Genomic DNA, 24097 nt, shown 5'->3' with positions numbered 1-24097 from the left:
ATATGCACAATTAAATTAAATTAAATACAAATCGGACAAATATAAAATTAATGTGTATGTACTAAGAAAGACATACAATTAATCTAAAACTAAGAATAGGAACATAACTTAGATAATGCAGTGTAGGAACATAAGTGTCTACCTTTATCTTCACTAGTGCAATATTTTTTAAAGGCTTTTGTCTGTCAACATTTATTTCTGCTGCCATTACGTTTACTGATATTGCTATGTATTCTTATCATTGTTATTACTACTACTACTTCAACTACTTGTGGCAGCAACACATTCAGTACGTTAACTTTCTCTATAAAATAATGAATTGTGAGAGTAGTGACACCTGGTGGTCAACTGGTAGTTATCAATGAAAGAAAGTAATACAATTTCACTAATTTCATGAATGCTGCAGACCATCTGCTTTTGTTTAAATAAGACGATCAATTCTGAATCAATTTATAAAAGATGAAGCATCATCAATTAAAGTAGTTAAATGCTCATTACATGTTAATGTATAATTATTGATATTCCAGTATAAACGATATGATGATTTTACAATGACATGGCTGCATATGAGTGCTTTTGATTCTTCACATTTTTCTCATTGTATTTCTGTACTTCTACTTAAGCAAGATTTTGAATGCAGGAGTATTTTTTCATTGTTACATTGCTATTTTTACTTAACCAATGTGTTCCCAAATACTTAGTATGATATTGAAAAATGCCACAAAAACATTTCTGAGTGGTTTATAGTCTTCAAATCTGGTACGGATAAACATTGAGCAAGTATCTAACAGCACAACTGTGATTGTTTTAGATCACATGAAAAAAAAGCACCACTGGGAAAAACGCTATGCTGTTTAATAAATGTCTCCCTAATGAAATATGTTTCACACTGCATATGTTGGCATATCTTTGATATTTAATTTGTAATGAGTTTATAGATTCAAAATACATGATTGTGAGCAGTTTATGAGATACAGCCATTTTCTTAACATACTATATGTAGTCTATAATCACATGGGACTACTGTTTTTTGTAAAATATATTGAAATATATCGAAATATGAACACAGCTAGAAAACACTTCCATGCAAAATGTTAGTTGCCGTCAGAAATGGGTTGAGTAACACCACTGTTTAATCCACAGCACGCCAGCACATTCAGAAACAAACTCAAGTCTCAACAGGGACCATATGCCAGTGCAACCTTTTATTCTGAAGTACTGTCTTCATTTCCGGTGTTAACCTCTCAGGCGGAGTTGGCACTATTCACATTTTCTGATGCATTTCCACCACTTGGAGTGCTGTTTAAATATTATAACCTTGAGTTGTTGCACTTTGGTTACTCTACAGAAGCATGTTTTCAGCTCCGGGACACCCTTTTTGTAGCTCCACAGCTACTTAGTTAGCTCCGTATAGCCACTAATGAGAGCAGCCGGCGCCTACGGAATGCCTCGGAGGAAAAAAAACGGCCAGAGCCCGGCCAGAGTCCCCGGCGGGCCGCCAGAGGGGGGAAGCCTCGGCCACAACCGACTACCTCAGGGATTTGACGGGGCCGTGGCGAACAACTTTGCGTCCAGCACCTCGCTCTCCAGCTCCGACAAGGAGAAAATCGTCACAAGCATGCAGGAGATGTTCTCACACCTGGACCCCGAAGTTCTGTACATCGTGCTGTCCGAGTGTGATTTTAAAGGTAGCACGAAACACGGAAGACAATCCTGCTGTGTGACTCGTGGGAATGCTATTTAGTGTAATTCGTCTTACCAGTTAGCTGTGTAGCTTGTTAGCTGTGTATTTCTGACAGCTATTTACTGCATGAGATTACTGTATAGTGGAGGTACCTTGTGTGTTTTTGATAGTATCAGCAGTCATCTAAATAAAACTGCACCTTGCGTTACTTGGTTCACCAACCCTCTTCCACCTGTTGAACATGTTTATATGAGTCCCTCCCCGCGTTTCTAATACATAAGGATGACTAATGCTTGTTGTGCAAACTTAGTAAGTGTCACAAAAGGAATCGCAAGCAATTTAAAGCAGAAATTAACAAAATAAAAGCCATTACTGTCTGTACAAAGTAAACGTTTGTTTATATTAGATTGGCTTTGTTGTCCACCTCTGTGGAAATGAAACTGCGCAAATTGCTGATAAAGGGGTATAAAGGTTGCACAACAGAACACATGTAACCAAGGCCCAGTCATCACAGTTCAGACAGTCTCTGGTGAACAATCCCTGCCTGAACAGATCTAGTTCACATAATTACACAGAAAATGCTTCTTGATATATGCACCTACACTGTCATACTTATTGTATAAAGGACAAAGTGATAATGGAGTTTTTTAAAAGACTGAAATGTTTCAGAAGTGAGACAGCCAGGTTCTGTAACAGAGGGCTCCTGTCTTAACTCCACTTAAACCACTAACCTTGTTGTTGTTATTCATGTCACTGTCATGGTATGACATGGTGTTCATCATTATTGGTTTGTGGTGCTGATAGCATTGCTGTGGTAAACCTTGTATTGCTTACAATTATTATTTAAAATTTGTATTGCACTTTGTTTTTGTTTTTTTACCACAACAAATTTACCTACTCTTTTCTTTTTCTTGGTGTCTGTGAATTTCACTCTTTGTGTTCTAGTTGAACATGCAATGGACTCTCTCTTGGAGCTGTCTGTGGCTGCTGAAGTTGCAGCACCTATACCTTCTCATGTCTCTGGCTTTGAGCGCACTGCTGCAGCCCTGCTCAGCCCACGCCACTTTTCAGAACCTAGACCAGACTTCACCAAACCATCGCCGCTGCTCTCCTCTCCTCTCTCCACAAACCTCCTTACAGAAGAGCTGGACCTGCTAGTTGATCAAGAGCTAGAGGCACTAACCACTCAACTAAGAGTTAAGGAAGAGCGGCACAGCAGCCAGTATTCATCTGTTGGTATGTCCCTTTCCTCTTTCCCTCCACCACCATTCCCACAGCAGGTCCTCCCTGAGCTGCTTCAGTCCAGCCTGCAGCCTGGATCTAGAGGGCCTTCTGGAGGTGGCCTGGTGGAGCATATTTCTGGAGCTTCCTCTCCGCTCGACCAGCTCAGCATTTGGGAAGATGAGATCGTTGAGGAGCAGCAGTCGATGGTGGATTTCACACATCTGATGACAGAGACACCTGCAGACAAGACAAAACCTCTGTTGGACCTGGCAGCTTCGGGGCGTCCCTCGGCTTTCCAGGTGTATAAAAAGCAAGACCCATCACACGCTCTCTCGGACAAGACTGGGGTCATTCCCCCTAAAGCGATCGTTGGAGGAGCAAGATCCAAGGTGAACACGTTGAATCAGGAGCCGCTCGGCTACATGCCGTTGCCCTGGAACTTGCAGGCACCAGTGTTTTCTCCCCGTCTCCATGGCAACCAAGTGCCAGCCTTCATTACCCCCGTTGCTTCCAACTGGCCTGGACAACCCAGGCTGCTCAGCCAAGCACCTCTAAGACCTTCTGCTACTATTCCAAAGTCCTGGGTCCAGCCTGCTGCGCCACATCCGCCTTCCAAGCACAGCAGGCTGCACTTGGAAGGGAAGGTCCTTGTGATGCTACGCGGTGCTCCAGGATCTGGCAAGTCGACCATGGCAAGGTAAGAAGGTTAGGATACTCTAAATAGCAATGCACTTTGTATTTTATTGCGTATGTATTTTATCACAGGGGCACGATAAAAACACAATAAGTTGATCCTGGCGAATTTTCATTATCGGGATATTCGGGAATATCCTCAAACTGTCAATCTCGCTATCTTTGTAGAGAAGTAAAATTAGGGCCTGATTTAAATAATACAGGAATGATCATATAAGAAAGAACAGATTCACACAATGCTGCTATTTCTTTGGTGTTCATCCTCTATTTATGCAGGCGTGCCTTTATCATCTATGATTAGCTTATTTAAGATTGCTTGATTATTTGTTTGTTTTTCATTTAACATTATATTCCGTTTGAAGCATATTTGGATAATTATAGGGATCTCATCGTGAATTATTTTATCCAGGATAATCATGACATGAAGTTTTCATATCGTCCCATGTCTAGAGTGGAGACTTGGTTGCATGCCAATAATGCCAGAATAAGAAACAACCATTGATTGGAAAGTACTAATTTGGACTGTAAACATATTGATACTTAAGTTATTAATTTTTTCCCAAGCAAAGACATGACAGACACCTTTTTGTTTTAGAAAAAAGAAGAAGATTGTTCACTCTTGGTTTGTTGGCTTGTATGTTTTGAGCTTTTAGGATTGTGTGTTTGTTTTTTTACAAGGCATTAGATAGTTACAGTATATCTCAAAAGTGAGTACACCCTTTAGATTTTTGCAAATATTCTGTTATATCCTTTCAGGGGATAACATTATCCTACTGAAACTTTGATATAACTTAAAGTAGTCAGTGTGCTGCTTGAATAACAGTATAGATTTATTGTCCTTTGAAAATTACTCAGTACACAGCTGTTAATGTCTAAACAGCTGGCAACAAAAGTGAGTACACCCCATAGTGAACATGTCTAAATTGTGCCCAATGATGTTGTTTTCCCGCCCTGGTGTCATGTGACTCGTTAGTGTTACAAGGATTCAGGTGTAAATGATAAGCAGGGCTGTTAAATTTGGTGTTTTGGGCACAATTCTCTCTGAATGCTGGACAACATGGCACCTCATGGCAAGGAACTCTCTGAGCGGCTGAAAAAAAGGATTATTGCGCTTCACAAAGATGGCCTTGGCTATAAGAAGATTGCCAACACCATGAAAATGAGTTGCAGCACAGTGGCTAAGATCATACAGCGGTTTTCCAGGACAGGTTCCACTCGGAACAGGCCTCGCCAGGGTCGACCAAAGAAGTTGAGTCCACGTGCTCAGCGTCATATCCAGAGGTTGGTTTCCAAAAATAGACGTGCGAGTGCTTCCAGCATTGCTGCAGAGGTTGCAGAAGTGGGATGTCAGCCTGTCAGTGCCCAGACCATACGCCGCACACTGCATCAAATCGGTTTGTATGGCCGTCGCCCCAGACAGAAGCCCCTTCTGAAACCGATGCATAAGAAAGCCCGCAAACAGTTTGCTGAAGACAATGAATCCAAGAACATGAGTTACTGGAACCATGTCCTGTGGTCTGATGAGACCAAAATAAACCTGTTTGGGTCAGATGGTGTCCGGCGTGTGTGGCGGCACCCTGGTGAGGAGTACCAAGACAAATGTGTTTTGCCTACAGTCAAGCATGGTGGTGGCAGCATCATGGTCTGGGGCTGCATGAGTGCTGCCGGCACTGGGGAGCTGCATTTCATTGAGGGACACATGAATTCCAATATATACTGTGACATCCTGCAGCAGAGCATGATCCCCTCTCTTCGGAAACTGGGCCGTAGGGCAGTTTTCCAACATGATAATGACCCTAAACACACCTCCAAGATGACAACGGCCTTGCTGAAGAAGCTGAAGGTTAAGGTGATGGACTGGCCAAGTATGTCTCCAGACCTAAACCCAATTGAGCACATGTGGGGCATCCTCAAGAGGAAGGTGGAGGAGTGCAAGGTGTCCAACATCCGTGCGCTCCGTGATGTCGTCGTGGAGGAGTGGAAGAAGATTCCAGAAGCAACCTGTGCAGCTCTGGTGAATTCCATGCCCAGGAGGGTTAAAGCAGTGCTAGATAACAATGGTGGTCACACAAAATATTGACACTTTGGGCACAATTTAGACATGTTCACTATGGGGTGTACTCACTTTTGTTGCCAGCTGTTTAGACATTAACAGCTGTGTACTGAGTAATTTTCAAAGGACAATAAATCTATACTGTTATTCAAGCAGCACACTGACTACTTTAAGTTATATCAAAGTTTCAGTAGGATAATGTTATCCCCTGAAAGGATATAACAGAATATTTGCAAAAATCTAAAGGGTGTACTCACTTTTGAGATATACTGTAGCTATTTGTTTTCATTGAGAGGGGCCTCATGTCTTTAGAGCGGGGACTGGCTGTGCCCAAGGTCAAGGCTGACAACTAAAGGTGATAATGCTTTGACTGTTGGTGACTCGACTCCTGGAAAGTCTCAGAAGCCAAATTAGTGCAAATCTTTTGTTGTTTTCTTTTACTTTGGCGGATTTATTAACATTACTTTATCATGTAAATTACTTTGTAACTTATGTTTTAAAAGATTCCTTCTAGGCTAAATGTGCTTCCTTGTGTGAAAAGCATCCAGATACTAAAAAAAGATATATTTGAGGAAAATTGTTGCTAACATTAAGTGATTGAGTAATGTTATTAAAACTGGTGAACAATCTGGTGAAGTACATATGTATGTGTATGTGTGTGTGTGTGTGTGTGTGTGTGTGTGTGCGTGTGTGCGTGTGTGCGTGTGTCTGCAGAGCCTTATTAGAGCACAACCGAGGTGGAGTTATACTGAGCACTGACGATTATTTCACTCTGCAAGGACACTATCAGTTTGACCCCTACGCTCTGGGGGAGGCTCATGAATGGAACCATAAACAAGGTAAACAACACACACGCAGTTCTGATAAGAAGTCATGAGGCAGTAGCAAGTAAATAGATTTTTTTTATCTATGTAATTGATTGACATTGTTTCCCTATAAGTGCTGTGAGTAAAATGACAAATGTTTTGATTCTCTTGTGTCAACTTTATCCATAGCCAAGGAGGCTTTTGAAAGGGGCGCTAACCCCATCATCATTGACAATACCAACATGCAGGGCTGGGAGATGAAGCCTTATGTGGCTCAGGTCAGTCGGCTTGCCTGATATACATAAAGCATGGTAACTCAGATCTCACGTGGCTAACTGATTCTGCTGTAGCACAAATTGCTCTGGAGAAGATGTTAAGATGCTTTCTGTCTGAAACTACACTTCTGCCATTATAAAAGCTTTTAGCATCAACAAAAAGTTTGGTCCCCTGTCATTTGTAGGCACTGAAACATGATTATAAGGTGCTGTTCCGAGTGCCGGACACATGGTGGAAGAACAAGCCCAGAGAACTTGAGAGGTGAGAGGGAGAGGGCAATAACAGAAGAGCAAAAAGCTGTTGGGGACTATTACATATATTCTAGTTTTGTATCTTGTATCTGTTTATGTATGTGTGTCTCTATATGCAGACGTACCAAACATAATGTACCAGCGGAAAAAATCCGACGCATGCTTAATGGTTATGAGCGCTACGTCACAGTCCAGTCCATCATGGGTTCACAGATGCCTGAGGTGAAACAGCGGCTCATTCTGGAGAACAGAAGCTCACAGTGAGTTTCACACACAAATGTTTGTCTTGGACGCAGGACATCTACTTTGTATCACATTACATTTGGATAAAGAAATCCCAATTGTCCCACTGACTTAATCGCAATCTACACTTGTTCAACATTTGTTGATATGTGGATGAGATTAACTGTCTGTGGGATGAGAGTTTATGTATAATGACATATTATACAGCTGAAACTCTGGGAAACTATTTTTAATTTCACTGCAATACCTCCATGTATATCATTTCTACAAGTGACTTTACCTGTACATTTCTCAAATTTCAAACAAAAAAAGTAATATTAATTCGGCATATATTCATATAATCTGTGTTAAATTTCTTCTGCGTTGCCTTAAGTGTAATATTTTTTTATGCCAACAATTCGTAGAGAGTTGGAAACATCTGTTTTTTGTTATTGTGCCCCACATACTTGGAATACAAAACTTTAAGTTGAACTCATTAATAGCACTCAGACAATTCCAGGTTTTCTTATTGATTGTAACTGTATTGCTTTCACCTTGTATGAAAAGAGAAACAAAACATGAGATTATGCTCATCTAATAAACATGAATCATCCAACATCATTGCGTTAAATCAGGCATAATGTTGATATTGTGCTGCCATCATTAGTTATGTTAATTGTACCATTCATATCTCTCTTGTTTCCTCTAGGCCAATGTCTTCTGTAACACCTTGTCCTGACCTTGTAGGGCAGCCTGGATTGACTGAGCGATATAAGAAATCTCGCCCTCAGCTGTATTCCTCTCTCCCTGACGTGTCATCTATTGGTCGATCTAGTGAAGTGGGAATGCTGGAAGACAGCTCCCACAAATCTTCGGAGTCTCTAAATTTCCAACCTACTGGAAGATTTATGGAACACCCTGAAATATCCGACGGGGATAATGACATGGATTTGGGGGATTTAGATTCTGAGTTGGATGCCAAGTTAGAGCCAAATCGTCAAATGGGAGATCAGAGAATCCCCGACTGTATTGTGGAATCAGTAATGAGTAAAGATCACCGTGGGGATGAAATGCCTGTGGCTTTCTCTGAGTCTATCGCACAAAGAGTGAGGAGGGAAAGACCAAGCAGGAGGTCGGGTTTAAACAGGTTGGAGCCTGCAGATCTGGTGAAAGATACTAACCAATCAGACGGCAGGGCAAATGAGAAGGAAAAGACAAAAGAAGCAGAAGGGCTTGAAATGGTGAGCTCTGGGAGAGAGAAGGGAATTCCTACGATGTTGGATTTTGTAGGAGATTGGCCTTGTGAGTCCCTCGAGCAGCGACAGGTGAGGAGAAGAGAAAAGCATGAAGAAGGAAATGGTAAAGAAGATGAAGGCGTGTCTCAAGAAGCTAAGAAAAATGAACCGAAAATGCAGTCGCGACCAAATGGGACAGAGTTTCAGAAGCTTCTTGATCTTATTCAGACCGGAGTAGCTGACATTCAGACCGGCTCTTCCCGCTCGTCCTCCCTTTCCCCGAACGCTAGAGATGAATTGGAGAAAGAAGAAGAGGCAGTTGGCAGGTTTGAAGAATCCCATGGCAGTAGATCCAACAGTGAGGAGAGGGAGCAAAACACTAACCGAGTTAACAGCAGCAGAGGGGAATTACCTGACTGTGTGTTAGGCTGGAAAGCAGCTGAGTCTTGTAAGGTCAAGGAATCAAGAATTGATAATTGGGAGGGACTTAAAACTGAAAATGAAGCTAGTAGTATCACAGGAGGAAATGATAATGTGTTAGAGATTGGCAGAGAAACAGGCTCTGTGGATTTGAAATCAACTAACCCAACAAATCCCTTCTCAGCTCTGACTGCTGATTCACTATTTAGCTCCAGAACTGTGGAGGCAAATGTTTGCCATGAGGGAGTGGCGAGCCACCATATTGAAGGGGAGGTTGGTACAGAGCTTGCTGCTAGTCATACTGACACGGACAGGAATAACTGCCCAGAGAATCTTGAGATGAGAGTTGAGGCTAATAGGAGTCATATTAGTGAGGTGTGCCAGAGTCCTGTGTCTGGAGGCTCTGTGGAAGCAGAAAGCAGTGCTTTCAGTGGAGGCAGTCAGGAGAGGAAGCAGCGTCAGGGTCGTAGGTCAGGGAAACAGTGCAAACTAGCCCTCACCTTCACTCAAAACTGCCCTGCTTCTTCACTGCATACTCTCGAATGTCCCAATACCTCAGCCCAAAGTGTCAACAGCACTCAGGACAGCATTAACACAGATGTTGAACCTGACTCTAACACTAGCCTTAGCCTTAAACCAGACTCCAAATCTGAGGCACACCTGCTGCCTCCTTCCCCACTTCCTCTGGTAGACAGCGGCAGCCCCACCCAGACAGAACCTCAAGACTTTGCCCTCCTATGGCGTCTCAACCGTCATGACAGCCCTGATGATGCAGTCATCACTGCGTGCAACAACTCTCGTGACATCACAGTCCTGTTGGGAGACTCATCTCGCTTTATGCCGGAGCTGTCCTCTGTTGTCTCTGCAGCAGTTGCAGTTCACCCGTCCGGCCACAGAGAGGTACCCTACCACGTGGTGCATGAGAAAGGCACACAGGTGGAGGAGAAAGACATCGGGTCAAATCAAGACAGACTTGAGAGCCTGCGCATTCTCAGCCGCCATTTTAAGCTGGTTAGTTTTGATACGTTAGAAGATCTGTATGACAAATGCCATCAGGACTTGGAATGGACGACCAACCTGCTGCTGGACTCCGGAGAAAGGTTCTTCAGAGAGGACGATGGTGGGAGGGAGGAGGAGGAGGAGGAGGAGGATAGTGGTGCTGGGGGTGAAGATGAGCAGAACTCATCCAGTTTATGTCCCAATGTGATAGATGAGCATCACCCTGAAGGTTGGCCTAAGGGAGAGCAAACTGGTGAAGAGGTGACTCGGCAGTCAACCTTTTGCACAGTTAGTGAATCCGATGAAAGCGCCAATAATACAGATGTGCTAAGTTTTGGAGGTGCAGCTGTTCCAGTTAGAAACAAAGATCAACCTGCTACAACCTCCCACTTAGAAAGACCTCCTCAAACAGAACTTAGTCTGGCTCATGCAGTAAACGAAGGAGAGAGATGTGGTGACACTGAATGCAAAGTGGCATCAGAAGCTGACCAAGAAGGCGGCGCTTGGGGTGGAAGCTTAGACGATGGAGTAATAATTGAAGAGTCAAGTGTTGAGATTGAGGAGGAGATTGCTAGCATGGACGAGGTACACCGGCTGCTGCAGGCTGAGTTAGAGGAGATGGAGAGGGATCAAAAACAGAAGGAGGAGGAGAGGACTGAAAGGAGGCTCATGGAGGAGAGACGGAGCAGTCACCTGGACATTCAGAGTGTGGAGCTGAAACTACCCACTGAGCTGGCACTGCAGCTAACTGAACTGTTTGGTCCTGTTGGAGTAGACCCAGGTAACTACTAACGCACAGGTGTCACTCTGAAGAAAACCCTTTCAACCACTAAATGTAATGCTCAAATGACAATACAGGCATTAAATAAAAACAATTTAAAAACAGTTGTTTTGTGAAGAATGACAATAACTTGAACATAAGTTTGAATTCTCTCACATATCCACACCTTTAGTCAGTATTGTTTTACCTTAATAACTCTTAACTGCATAAAGAGTTTCACATAAAATAAAGAAGCAACAGACTTAAAACAAATGTATTTATATAGCCCAATATCACAAATTATACATTTGTCTCAGTGTGCTTTACAGACTGTACAGGTTACGACACCCTCTGTCCTTAGACCCTCGCACCGCACAAGGAAAAACTTCCTAAAAGAAACCCCATAATTAAAGGGAAACATGGAAGAAACCTCAGGGAGAGCAACTGAGGAGGGATCCCTCTCCCAGGACGGACAGACGTGCAATAGATGTCGTGTGTACAGGATAAACAACATAGTACAGATACAACATCAAATAATATGATGACATCTCTTTTTTTTTTAAAGGATCCCGGTGCCTCCAAAAATATATATTATCAGTGTTCAGTAACAGGACAAAGACTCCTGAAGCTTGTTTTTGAAATCTTCCTTATTACATATTGTAGTTTAAGGTGACTCTGTAGCTCACAACAGTATGAGGCTGCAAAAACTTAAAAAGCACATTCACCACACATTCAGAGGAATGACGTACATCGTTTGTCCGTGTGACTGAAGTTGCAGCTCCTGATAGTTTTAGGAGTCAGTAGAGAACATAAAAAGGAGGCAGTTTGTGAAATATGGCCTTTTATAAAAATGTACCAATGTACAATGTGGGTATGATCGTCTGTTTTGTTAAATTACAAAGCGTGTTGCACGCAGCAAGATTCTACCATCTGACATTAGGTTTAACACGCTGTTAGACGATCTGACAAGCAGCTTGTTCAAAAACACGCAGAGGCATTTTGTTTTCATTGATGAGTTGCTGAACCATAAACAATAAGTCTCTTTATACTTCTCTGACAAGGATATCCGTTCTCTCTGCTCCACAATACTCAGATTCATGCTCCACTGATGACTATGCAGTGCAGATGGACCTGAACCTGGCTAAACTGCTTCACCAGAAGTGGAAGGAAACCATTCAGGTGAACTCTTTAAAGCGTCTATAATCGCTATGTTTACAATAAGTTGACAAATGACAACGTGAGAGGGTTCGCTCGTGTAGTTATCACCTGAATCTACAGCTTTGCTTTACAGAGCTTCAATCATCAGCTTACATCTGTAGTCCCTGGGCAAGAAACGGAGAATAGCATCTCTGTTAAAACTCCCCTGATATTCTGATTTACTGTGAGTTGGTCTCCGTTTGTTCATTTGACTGAATGCTGTTTTACAGGACAAGCAGAGACAAGCAGCTCTTTCATTTCACTTGCTTCAGAAAAGTAAGTACACGCACACTTGGACCATCAATCAAAAGCATGTAATAATAATTGCAGCATTCCTTTGCTCGGTATATGATCACACATTTACATTCACACGCACATATACACATAGAAACCTGCATGTAAGATCAAGCATGGTTTGTCTTCTCAGTTCAGTTGTTTACCATGAGTCTGTTATATCTAAATGTTTGTTTGGTTGTTTTAGCCTGAGTTCAAAGGCCTAACATGTAATGCCAGCTGCAATTAAGATTTAAGAAAGATGTCTTATAGACATTAGATCTGTTGCATTTTTCCTTTCTAACAGTGTTTACCCCTATTGTCCCCGTCAATCAAATAAATACTATTGGTAACAATGTTTTTCACACAAAACATTTGAGTTTTTTGACAACCTTTTGAATGTGAAGGTTCAGTGCACTGGGGCGAGTCACAGGTGGGCAGAGCTGGATCACGAGAGCGGACACAGCCAGCACGTTTCCTGATTAGTGCAGATGGTTACGAGTCACTGGACAGCCAACCAGAGGCCCGTGGACAGATGCCCCTCATGGACCACTGGAACGTGTCCCACCCACATGTGTCTCTTAGAGATATTATTAAAGAGGAGCAGGCTTTGCAGAAGAACGTGGAAAAGGTAACGCATACGTTTATTTTAGATTAGATTCTACGTTTATTATTTAGTGCAAAATATTACATTTATACACTAAAAAGAAAGAAAGAAACATAATAATATATATGTATTTTATATACAACCCTCAAGTCCCAAGCAAAACGTTTTTATACCTCAGTGTTATATTTGTGAACATTTTATTTAAAATATATATATATTAAGTGTATTACTTTACACATTTTCATTTCTTTTTCAAATTTATTCCGCAAATTGTATTCTTTGTTTTTGTTAACTTCATAATGACTCACTCTAATGTGGAACAACTTCTGAATACAGTCTGTAAGCATCTTAGTATTTACTTTATACATTAATTGTGCAGTTTTAAAGTCCACCAAATCCTTAAATTAGAGCGCATGTGAGTTAATAAATAATATGTTTACATACACACATATCCCCACACATGACCCCTTTCCAACCCTCCTCCTCTAAGACCAGACAAAGCCGTGCAGATCTCGACCGGCGTGATGGAGCCGCCCTGTTGAAAGAGAACCAACTTTTCTCCCTCTTCCCCACTATTGACAGGCTTTTCCTCCAGGACATCTTCAGAGACAACAAGTAAGAAAACAACTGTGACGCTGTATTCATTGCATATGTTTGATGAAGGTTGATAATGCTCTTTTTTCTTTAGCAAGCACCACTGTATGTATCTGATGTGATGTGCGGTCCTGACTAACTTGTATATTTGTTCATCTTTGCACAGTTACAGCCTGAACCAGACGGAGCTGTTTCTTCGCTCTCTACTGGACGAAGAGCCCGTCAAGACAGTGGTCGCCCCAGAGGCTTCTCGGTCCGACCACCTCAGAGCACCCAGCAAGGAGAGAGAGAAGGTATTCGCGAACACAAGCAGAGACATGTGACCGATGTTTAACAATTATACTTTGTAGTCTCATGCAATTCCATCTTAGCATAGCTCTAAAGAGTAAAAGCTTTTTTTCCTTTTTGTTTTGAAAAGCAACAATCCATCGTATACTCTACTGCCTTATTTCTCAGCTCCACTAAATGTTAGGCAGCTGCCACAGTGCATTTTGATTTTAGTATTTTTCATTTACACACATTAACAAGAACTATAATGCCATCATTCACATCTCAAACTGCCACAAGGCCGAACACTTTAGACTTTAAATATAAACTTTGCATCTAATAGAGACCGTATCACAATATTTAAGTTACTGATTACTTTTTTCACCTTTTTAATTAGCTGTCTGTTTCACTATGTCCCTTTTTTTTAATTTGGCAGAGGCAGAAGTCCTTCGAGTCAAACGTACCTGACTATCAAGATACGGAGGACCCGGAGTATGAGGACTTCAGGGCCGAGGCCAGCCAACAAAAGGGCCGACAGCACGAGTGTTTTTCCAAGGCAGCTGAGGCCTACAAGCAAGGAAGCAAAGAAGTGGCTTCATTTTACGCACAGCAGGTGAGGAGCTGAATGTTTTTACCGTAATGTTTTCACTTGTGAAGCACTTCAATAACCTTCACCTAACAGGGCAGGGGGGGGGGATGCTGTATGAGAGATAATGTTTCCAACTTTATTGAGTTTCCTCATATTTGTTTGTTTTGAAGGTGCAGCTCTTCTTTTATTAACAAATTCTCCGCTCACAGTAAATTGAATGTGCATCACCTCTTCTGCAGGGACACCAGCATGGCCAGCTGATGCGTGAGGCAAATCACCGCGCAGCAGTTCAGATTTTTGAGAGGGTCAACTCATCGCTGCTGCCCAGCAATATCCTGGACCTCCACGGGCTGCATGTAGATGAGGCCCTGGAGCACCTGGCCCAGGTCTTAGAGGACAAAACCACAGGTAACTAGACGGGCACTCGGAGAGCGCAGACCTCCGCTGAGGCCAAAATGGCTTATGTATTAATGTTAGCGAAAGGAGCTGGGTATAGAACTGCCGATCTTCCGATTGGTGGACGCTCCGCTCTAACTCCCTTTTTTTAATAGAGTATTGGACAATCCTGTTGAATTATGGGTAAGGGTCCGACTGTGAGTCTTACATAAACTGGTCTGGTCCGGAAGTGATTCAGGGATAATTGCATGTAATGGCTCAGCTCTGTTTCTGAGCTTAGTGGGTATTGGATGGGTCTATACATCTAAATCATGTGAGGGATCAGAAGATCTAACAAGAGCGCTTGCAGAAGTTTGTGTTCCTGCCCACTTTGTCAAAGTTTGTGCAAGCTGCTACTCTTAACTGTTTTGTGTGTGTCGTTTTGTTCTTCTTTGGCCTCTTTCTGCGTAGACTGTGAGCAGGGTCTGTGTCGACCTCAGCTCTCTGTCATCACAGGAAGAGGGAACCACAGCCAGGGAGGCGTGGCTCGCATCCGCCCCGCCGTTATAGACTACCTCACCAACAAACGCTACAGGTATTCACACACACACACACTAACACACACACACACACACACACACACACACATGCCCAACATGTTCATCGTCACCCACCTTTTCTCCTATCTCCTCATCTCTTAGGTTCACTGAGCCAAAGCCAGGTCTCGTGTTGGTCTCATTGAAGTGAAAGGAACGAGGTTTATTGGCTTCAAGCTAAAGCTGCTATAAGAGGAGTACACACACACTCTTTCTCTCTACTTCTACAACGCCAAATATACAATTACTACAGTATATACAGTATGGTACACTCGTTTTCTCTTCCGTCAGTTAGCCACCAGCATTTTAAATGAATCCTAGTCTTAATCTTGGTTAAATTGAGGTTAATTTGAGTTCAAATCATAATCTTAAACCGATCTTAATAAGAATATTTTTTCTTTTGTGTTTATTAAAAATAGAGTACTTTTATGCAGCTGTAAAGCTAGAATGTATTGTACATTTTACATTTTTAAATGTTTGGTGTATCATACTTTGCATTTATTTTTAAAGTCTTTGGATGAGATGTTTAAGAAGTATTTTGAATGCTTAATGTTGAAATAAGGTGTTATTTATTCATTCTTACATTTACTATTCTGGAGTCATGTTTAAGATGTATTGTGGGGATTTTATGAAACTTCAAATGAATCAGGATTGCATGCTGTCTGCTTGGAGGTTGCTCTCTATGAATTTAAGTATTATGGCATCCTTTTTGAGACACTAAAGCATTTTATTTGGTGCAATTCTTTTAATATTTAATGCCATCTAATCGGAGAAGTTATCACAAAACCAAACGCTGAGAAGAAGGGAGAGTAGTGTGTTGCATGCGTCTTGCTCACTAGGAGGTTGTGCCTGAAACTCTTCAGATGATCAAAAAGCCAATGAAATAGTTTAACAACCTTGTTAAATAGTCTAAACATCCTCCTGCAGCAATCGATCTCCTGTCTTAGCCTCAGCAACATACTGCAATCTTACTTAAGGTCAAGCCTAGCTGCTAATATATTGATATTCAAACTCAGGTAGAAAAATCATCATTGTTAGGTTTTCTCTTTCAAGGCCAATTGATTTCTTTCTCCAGCCTGTTCTTGGTAGCTATTTTTTAAACGCCTTGTGCCAAATCTTGTAGCAGTTGTTTTCCTCAGGTTGCTACTCTATTTTTGTAGGTTTAAAATAGCTTCTGTTTTTCTATCTGTGTAATATTTTTTCATAATGGTTCAACAACAATGTTGACACATTTTACTGATTGTATTGGATGTTGTGAACACACGAATTATAAAGAGAAGTTTTTTATTTTTTTAATTCATTTGTTCAAATGGTTTTTACAGAGAATATTGTATAAAAACTTGTGGAATAAACTATTTGTTTACAGTTTAAGACTTGTGTTTGTGTTTATATCAATGGATATGCATCATGGTGGAAAATATAAGCCTGTGTTAAAATGTGTTTACCAAAAGGACACGTAACATAGATAACCCGTTTGTCATTTTATATTAGTCTGTAGACCTGCAAGTTTGTGAGTGATATCACATGTATATATATATATTGCCCCTTTTTTAAAGTGGTAATAATGCTGATAAAGAGGGACAGTATAATCCATGCCATTTACAATGATGCTTTCTACAAGTTAATGCAAAGAGATCATGTACTTTAACTGATGACTGCTCTTGTGTAGCTTCACCAACATGGACAGGAAGGACTTCGTCTGTTTAAAGTCAGATTTAACAACAAAGCTCTCACTTGAAAAATCTGACATACCTTATTACCATCCTGCGCCTTACTTAAAACATAAATAAACAACAAATAGATTGTGTCTCAATAACCAAAAAGGCTACAGTAACATGAGAACAATAAGTATGAAGAGCCATACACATGAATAATTCACCATCAACTAAGGAAACTGTTGGGTTTTGAGGCCCAAAGGGCGCTGAGATAGTCTTTCAATTGAATCCAGTAAACTTCTAGTTGATCAAGATACTTATTTATTTAAAGTGATGATGACAGCAATGTCAAAAAATACCCTCAGCCGAGGACACTTTCACACACCAAGTCCACAGTCCGAATCAATAAAGAGCCAGTTAGCTGTCTGTTGGTACAAGTGAAAGTGTAACAAAAACATCATAATCATTTTGCTATATTCTCTACAGAAGGGTGTCGTCGTCCCTCATTGGTCCATGTTGGCGCGGTTATGCCCCTTGGTGGGCCGTCTTGTAGGTGGCGAGATGGAGGTGGACCTGAAACACTTTGAAGAGAACCTACAGTGCTTCATTCATAACTAATATAGTGCTCATTATACATTTGTGCAGAAATACATGTTGTGCAATAATACATTTAGATTGAGGTGGACGAGTGCATGTGATAATCATTAAATGTGACACAATACATAATACATTTTGATTGAGGTGTACGAGTACATGTGATAATCATTAAATGTGACACAATACAATCAGGAGTTTATTTACTTCACAAAACCGATTACCTAACCCTTCATATAGCCCAGTCCAATTATTATTATATTTTTAAAATCTATTTTCTTGAACAGAAAAATATTTATACATCTCTAAACTGAATTTGATGTGTAAAATTGGTTGAGTCCCCCTTTAACGATTCAAAAGCATCATAACTTGTGTTGGAGGTTGTTTTCTTTTGATTACAGACACGAGCTTACCTTCTCTGTTTATCAAAAATACAACAACATCAAAAACAACCTTCAAGATGTTTTAAAAATATTTTATTTGTGCCATCTGTGAGCTTTGCTGCTCGTGTTATGTCAGATAAAATGGTACGAATCCACAACAGAGAAGAAGGGGAAAAAAAAGCACCTATTCTAAAGCACAGCTGCTGTGGGGGAGGCGAGCAGAAGACTGAGTCACACCTCCACACTGCAACTAGCGGATGTGTTTTACTTTTCTTCTCTCATACTTTTTCACTTCCCTCCTCTACTTACCAACCTCACCTCTGTTGAACAAATTAATATAGAGTTTAGCAAATGCGTTTGAGGGTATCGGGTTCAGCAGATTATAATTAATAACAAACTGTTACTGGAGTTTAAAGGCTTTTTTTTGTCTTCAGTCTTCAAAGGCGGCAGCCATCATCCGTCCGTTAAAGATTGAAAAGAACTGACAAGAACGGTAATTATCTTTTTCTTTGTCTTGATTCGACTATTCTATTCGAAGACTTAATTAAGACTACATAATGTGGGCACAAATCTACACTTGTATTTACATAAAAAATATTAAATCAACAAGTGAGGTCTTCAGGGTGTATGCTTACTCTCATTGGAACAAACAGATAATTTTTTATGAGAATTAATGAGAATATTTAAATATTGTATGTTACCTAAAAGAACAGCATGTTACAAGAAGAAAGAAGAGTTAAATCTATTGCACTGAGGGTTCGAGCCTTGTTTTATGACTTAATTAATTTATACATTAGGAATATGTATTGCTCTCACAATGGTCTAACAGTAAGACTTCTTTACTGAGAGATAATTCAGTAAGTTGAATTGTGGAAAAGAAAACACTCAAAAAGTGTCCCATTTACGTTATGGAGGTCTTTCCATCTATGTGTCAATGGCAGGTGGTTTTGAGGTTGTGACTTGTTCCTTCTGCTACTTAAATACACTTGTTAAGCTGTATGCGCCAGAGAAGTCATAAGAAACCATCGGCAGTATTTTGTTGATCTCAATAAAAAGAACCGTCGAGATTTAAATCTATCACTATATCGGACAATAACATAGAAGCATCCTCCTCCATTATCAGATGTCCGTTTATGGTGCAAACTGCAGAATCAAGACTGGTTATGAGCGAGAAACATCAGAGTAAATGGAGACAGACACACAGGCCATATGTATGAGCTTGATAATACAGAAAACATGGATATGTTGTTAATGAGCTCCCGTTAAAGTCTGCAGTATCAAGCTGTGAATTCTGGTTCACACCCAAATCTTTACTTCTGTATTTAATCAGTACTACAGTCATACATAAATCCTTCCTCTGTAAATATAAAATAAGGCTGTCACAAAAACAAAAGTTGATGTCACCTGCCACATGCGGTACTCTAGTGGTTGACTAGTTCTATATTGTTAAAGCAGATATTTCTTATTTGTCATGTAAAACGTTTTGTATTAAGAGCCACGTTGCTGTTGTGCACCAGGCTGCATGTTGTATGAGAAGAAATGTACAAATAAGGTTTCAGTTAACCGAACGATTTGCTTCAGCATTTCCGTTGCAGTCTTTTTAAAGTCAGACGACATATTGCACACAGATACCTCATGTTCGTAACATGTCCTCTCTTCATCAGCAGATTTCCCGCCTCAACCCTGAGAGGTTTGATCTGTGTGGACAGAATGACAGCCGTCATTACAGAGAAGGACCAACGCCTGACCTCTCTGCAGAGATCCAGCTGAAGAGAGACGAGCCAAGAGGTCCTAAAGAATTAAGACGTTATGTGAAATGTGTGCGAAGCTCACTGCTGGACAACTGCTCCATATGAGAGACGTTTAAGGACTCTGAAAAGAGAGACATTATAGTTCAGTGCAACAGGCTGAATGACCGCTGAAATCTCCAGAAATGAAGTTACCACAAGGCAGGGCTACAAAACACCTGCTATGAAAACTACCACCTGAACACGGAAGTACAGCACACACAGATGAGTGATCGCTGCCTTTGACTACCTTGTGAACCCTGTGCCTCTCCAGATCGACAAGATCCAGAGAAACTACCCCCAAGACTTTTCCTACAGAAGCACAAACATCTAAAGGAGTGAGACCGTCATGAGCGACCTGGAAGAGATGTCGCTGAAGTGCGTCCTGGTCGGGGACAGTGCCGTGGGCAAGACAGCTCTGCTGGTGCGCTTCACCTCAGAAACCTTCCCGGAGACCTACAAGCCCACAGTGTTTGAGAACACAGGGGTGGAGGTGTACATGGACGGGGTTCAGATCAGCCTGGGGCTGTGGGACACGGCGGGCAATGACAACTTTAGTCAAATCCGACCGAGATCCTACCAGCAGGCCGACGTCGTCCTCGTCTGCTACTCTGTGGCCAACCCTAACTCGCTGGCCAACGTCCGGCATAAGTGGATGGCTGAGGTTCGAGAGAACTTGCCCAGGGTGCCAGTGCTGATTGTTGCCACCAAGACAGATCTGCGGGAGATTGCGGCGCATCGGGGCAGCTGCATCTCAGCAGCGGAGGGGAGACGCGTGGCTCATGAAGTCCACGCTAAAGGCTACCTGGAGTGCTCCTCCTTAGGTAACCGTGGTGTGCAGCAGGTGTTTGAGTACGCAGTGCGAACGGCCGCAAATCAGGCCAAGAAACAGGCCAGGCGACGGATGTTCAGCATCAACCAGTGCAAGGTCTTTTGACCTTTGACCGTGACCTGGTGGGCAGCTGAGCCTTCATGAGAAGGCATTTTCTTAATAATGTGTCTTAACGTGCTGCTCAAGTACAAGAACACAAAGCTGTATTCTTCTTATGTACGTAGGGTTCTTCTTCACTAATGGGTGTCCTGCACTCACCGAGAGACTCCCCTAAAGTCAAACCATATTTAAAAAGGAAAGTACTTTAGTCATGCAAATGTACACAAGTGGAAGTTCTACTTTTGTGTGATTCAGGGAGAGACGTGAAGAAAAGAGTTCATCTTTGATTCCTATGATCTGTTTGTGAAGTGAACCACAGCACATCACATGGAGGTATTTCAAATGGGGCATCAGATGATCTTTGTGTTTCAGAAATGCTCCATTTTGCAGTTAGCGGCTTACTTAAATTAAAGTATTAAAGCTTTAATGTTGACACTGCATGTCCCTTCTTAATATCTCAGTTTGTGGTTGGATCGGCAAATGAACTTTTTAATTGCAGTGTAAAAACACTGAGTGCCTTTATTGCCACAAATAAAACGAGAGCATGCGTAGAGAGCGAAGTTTTACAGTTGCATGAAGCGTTTACAGATTTGTCAAAAATCAAAGAAAGGAAAAGTCTTATTTCTATGCTCCTAAAATGTAATTAATATGAAATCAGTAAATAATGGTGAGAGCATGTTGACATTTGTCAGCAATAATTTGCCTATTTTGGGTCCATTTTTGCTGCATCACATTAGCATATTCTTTATTATTTCTCCAGAGAGGATAACATTTAATTTAACCTGACTAGGAAATGGGTCAAATCAGGCTATATGTGTCTCTAGGTTATACGTGCATTTTCTGTCATATCTATTTAAAACTTTAAAAGTAGAAAATTAAAAAGATACCTGTATTTGTATTGTTGACATATGTTGCCTTGAAATCAAATTTGACAAATGCATTACAAAAACCTTAAAACATTTATAAAACATTTGTATTGATTCTTACAAAAAACACAAGATATAATGGAGAAGTTTATTTTCTATTAGTAGAGGATCCCAACATTTTCTTTTTTAATTCTACAAGAAAGTAAAAAGACATGAAACATTATCCATGTGCTACATAAAACATCAACATTATTGTGGATTTTTCTGTGAATTTAATATTTTTTAACCGTATACCTCCTTTTAGAAAATACAAAAATATTAAGACATAACTTTCTCCCCATGTATCTTGTAAACTGTCGTTGTCCCAGGTCCATAAATTAAAACTAAGGATTCAACATATAGACACGATATTGTTTTATTTATTTCTGTAAAGTTTGTTTACCCATGGCGATTAAAAAAATTGGAAAATCATCTATGATCTACAAGTTTTTGTTTTCTCCCCTTGGTTTCCCCTTCTGTCTTTTTGAGAGAGTTTGCGTTGGATTTAAATATAAGTGTGCATTCATTATGAAAGCACCCTTTTCTTCCTTACTTCACTTGACTTGAATAAACGCTATAAGAATCATTAAAAGGTATCATTTATACACTTTGTCTGTGAACAGCTATTGTTAATCACATAATGATAATAATAATAATAATAATAATAATACATTTTACTTGTATAGCGCTTTTCTAGAAACTCAAAGACGCATCACAGAGTAAGTAAATCAAAAATAAACGAACAAAAAGGAAGGAGAAGGAGAAGAGACGGTCAGTGGTTGAAGGCAGTAACATACGTATATGTAATATCAAACATATTACAGTATAGAATATTAAGCTACCATTGCCAAACCTGTGTGAAATCTGTATTAGAATACACTTTATATAAGACTATACATCATTTCATTTGTACAATTTTTACAACGTATTATTCTTATCGGGATTTTTTTAAATCACATCTTTGAATGTGTCTATATTATCAAAGGCTATTTCTTGAATGATGAGTAGGTCGAACAACTTAGTTTACAAAGCCCTGAAACAATGCTGTTGTGCTGTGTGTCTGTAATACAATATTCAAAATGCTTAATTGAGTCGCAACATGTGAACCATATGACTTCAAATCTTTATATTTATCCAAGTCAAGTCACTTTTATATTATTTTGCCTTAGAGGGCACATGTATATGTCATGTCCTTAGAGCGTAATACACACCAGTGCAGTTAAGTATAGATTTGTGAGTCTCTGTGTGTGTGTGTGTGTGTTCGGAGGGTTGAATATGGAGGTGCAAAGGTTACATGAGGAAATGAACGCCGTTTGTGTTGAAATATTTATTGTAGCTGAATGATAAAGAAAGCATTAAAAAAAGACGACCAGGAAAAAGTTCAGAAAAGCTGTTGCTCCCCCCCCTCATGCTTTCTCCCGCTCTTTCTCTACATTTCTCCGTCTCATGATGTTCAAAGACTGCTGAGGATGAGAGATACAATACAGGCTTTTCAAGGATACGCTGTAAAACACTTAACCACTTCCCAACACACACACACACACACACACACACACACACACACACACACACACACACACACACACACACACACACACACATCACACTCACACTCACACTCACACACACACACACACAGTATGTACATTATAAAGTCAAACTTGTGCAAACACACACAGCGACCCACACGTTCACTCATTCAGTCTCTTATGCACACACACACACACTCATGTGCTTAAACACATAGCTTTGCATTCACACTCGTAATGCAGAGTCATGTAGATCACATATGCACAGGACAGACCTGAACATGGTACGGACTTTATGAAAGTCAAACTTAGCATAACTTGACAAAAATCCCAAACCTTCTCAGAGCATACTTATCTAAATATGAATATTCAAAGTAACTAAAATCATCAAATGATCAAATTTTAATCTTTCGTTTAAATACTGTCGGTAATACTGTTTGTAGTTTTTAAGTTTCAACAATGAGAAACGCTTTGACAGTTACTGTGGCCACATCTTTCATCTCTCAATGTGCTCTCCCACAACTACCACAATGCCTTATCCCTCTCTTGCTGTCTACACACACACACACACACACACACACACACACACACACACACACACACACACACACACACACACACACACACACACACACACTGACTTCTCAAGGGCCTCTGATGTTATCCAAGGAGTTAAATCTACCTTTTTCACAGCAGAGAGGGATTTAACAAGCTACATAAAGTAATAAAGTATAATTAAAATTAGCTCCACCTTCACCCGCTGCAACATTAAAATGATGTAAACATAATTTATTGATGATTATAATCCAATATTGTAAATGAAAAAAATCTGAAATGAGCTTTTCTAGATGATGAACACTTTTACTTTTAGTACTTCAAGTTTATTTTAATTTGAAAACTTTTGTACTTAGGTAAACGATCTGAGTACTTCTTCTCTGACTGCTCAGTTCTACGGATCCTGGTACTCAGTGTTACTTATAGCTACACAAAGAATACTTGTTATAAATTCACTGTTGCTTTTGTTTTGTTTTCATGAGATTGATTGACTAAGAAAATGATAGAATATCACCAGACTTAATCAAGTCAACCACACCTGTGTTGCTCACTGTGATCAAGATGACTGAAGTACTGTATACCTGAAATGATTTCTACGTCTGCAGGCGAGCATTGTTCACTAGAAGTTGCTGATTGT

At 40.6% G+C, this 24097-nt stretch overlaps 2 protein-coding genes across 3 annotated transcripts; both read left to right on the top strand.

Moving 5' to 3' along the window:
- The first annotated feature begins 1268 nt into the window (after nucleotides 1-1268).
- On the top strand, nucleotides 1269-16492 carry n4bp2 (NEDD4 binding protein 2). Its single transcript, XM_029435899.1, has 16 exons — nucleotides 1269-1688; nucleotides 2630-3605; nucleotides 6369-6493; nucleotides 6650-6738; nucleotides 6921-6997; nucleotides 7107-7247; nucleotides 7919-10644; nucleotides 11717-11802; nucleotides 12051-12096; nucleotides 12501-12724; nucleotides 13191-13315; nucleotides 13461-13587; nucleotides 13998-14174; nucleotides 14390-14558; nucleotides 14997-15120; nucleotides 15227-16492. Exons 1-16 carry the CDS (start codon nucleotides 1421-1423, stop codon nucleotides 15270-15272), a joined length of 5526 nt encoding a protein of 1841 aa, XP_029291759.1. The 5' UTR covers nucleotides 1269-1420; the 3' UTR covers nucleotides 15273-16492.
- A 1570-nt stretch (nucleotides 16493-18062) lies between these two features.
- On the top strand, nucleotides 18063-21808 carry rhoh (ras homolog family member H). Of its 2 annotated transcripts, none has more exons than XM_029435505.1 (2): nucleotides 18063-18246; nucleotides 19421-21808. In XM_029435505.1, the coding sequence occupies exon 2, from the start codon at nucleotides 19890-19892 to the stop codon at nucleotides 20475-20477; it is 588 nt and encodes a 195-aa protein (XP_029291365.1). In that variant the 5' UTR covers nucleotides 18063-18246; nucleotides 19421-19889; the 3' UTR covers nucleotides 20478-21808. The 2 variants fall into 2 exon arrangements, with proteins under 2 accessions (XP_029291365.1, XP_029291375.1); XM_029435515.1 differs by having other exon boundaries at nucleotides 19418-21808.
- The last annotated feature ends 2289 nt before the right edge of the window (nucleotides 21809-24097 follow it).

The sequence above is a fragment of the Cottoperca gobio genome, chromosome 1 (genome assembly GCF_900634415.1).
Source record: "Cottoperca gobio chromosome 1, fCotGob3.1, whole genome shotgun sequence".
Taxonomy (NCBI): Eukaryota; Metazoa; Chordata; class Actinopteri; order Perciformes; family Bovichtidae; genus Cottoperca; species Cottoperca gobio.
Note: the sequence above shows the minus strand (reverse complement) of the source record. Positions and strands in the feature narration are given on the sequence as shown.

Bases quoted from the DNA above. Each gene is read 5' to 3' on its own strand.
- n4bp2 (XM_029435899.1), top strand. From the start codon at position 1,421: ATGAGAGCAGCCGGCGCCTACGGAATGCCTCGGAGGAAAAAAAACGGC. The intron at 7,248-7,918 runs GTGAGTTTCACA...TGTTTCCTCTAG, and splicing joins CTGGAGAACAGAAGCTCACA to GCCAATGTCTTCTGTAACAC. The intron at 13,316-13,460 runs GTAAGAAAACAA...ATCTTTGCACAG, and splicing joins GACATCTTCAGAGACAACAA to TTACAGCCTGAACCAGACGG.
- rhoh (XM_029435505.1), top strand. From the start codon at position 19,890: ATGAGCGACCTGGAAGAGATGTCGCTGAAGTGCGTCCTGGTCGGGGAC.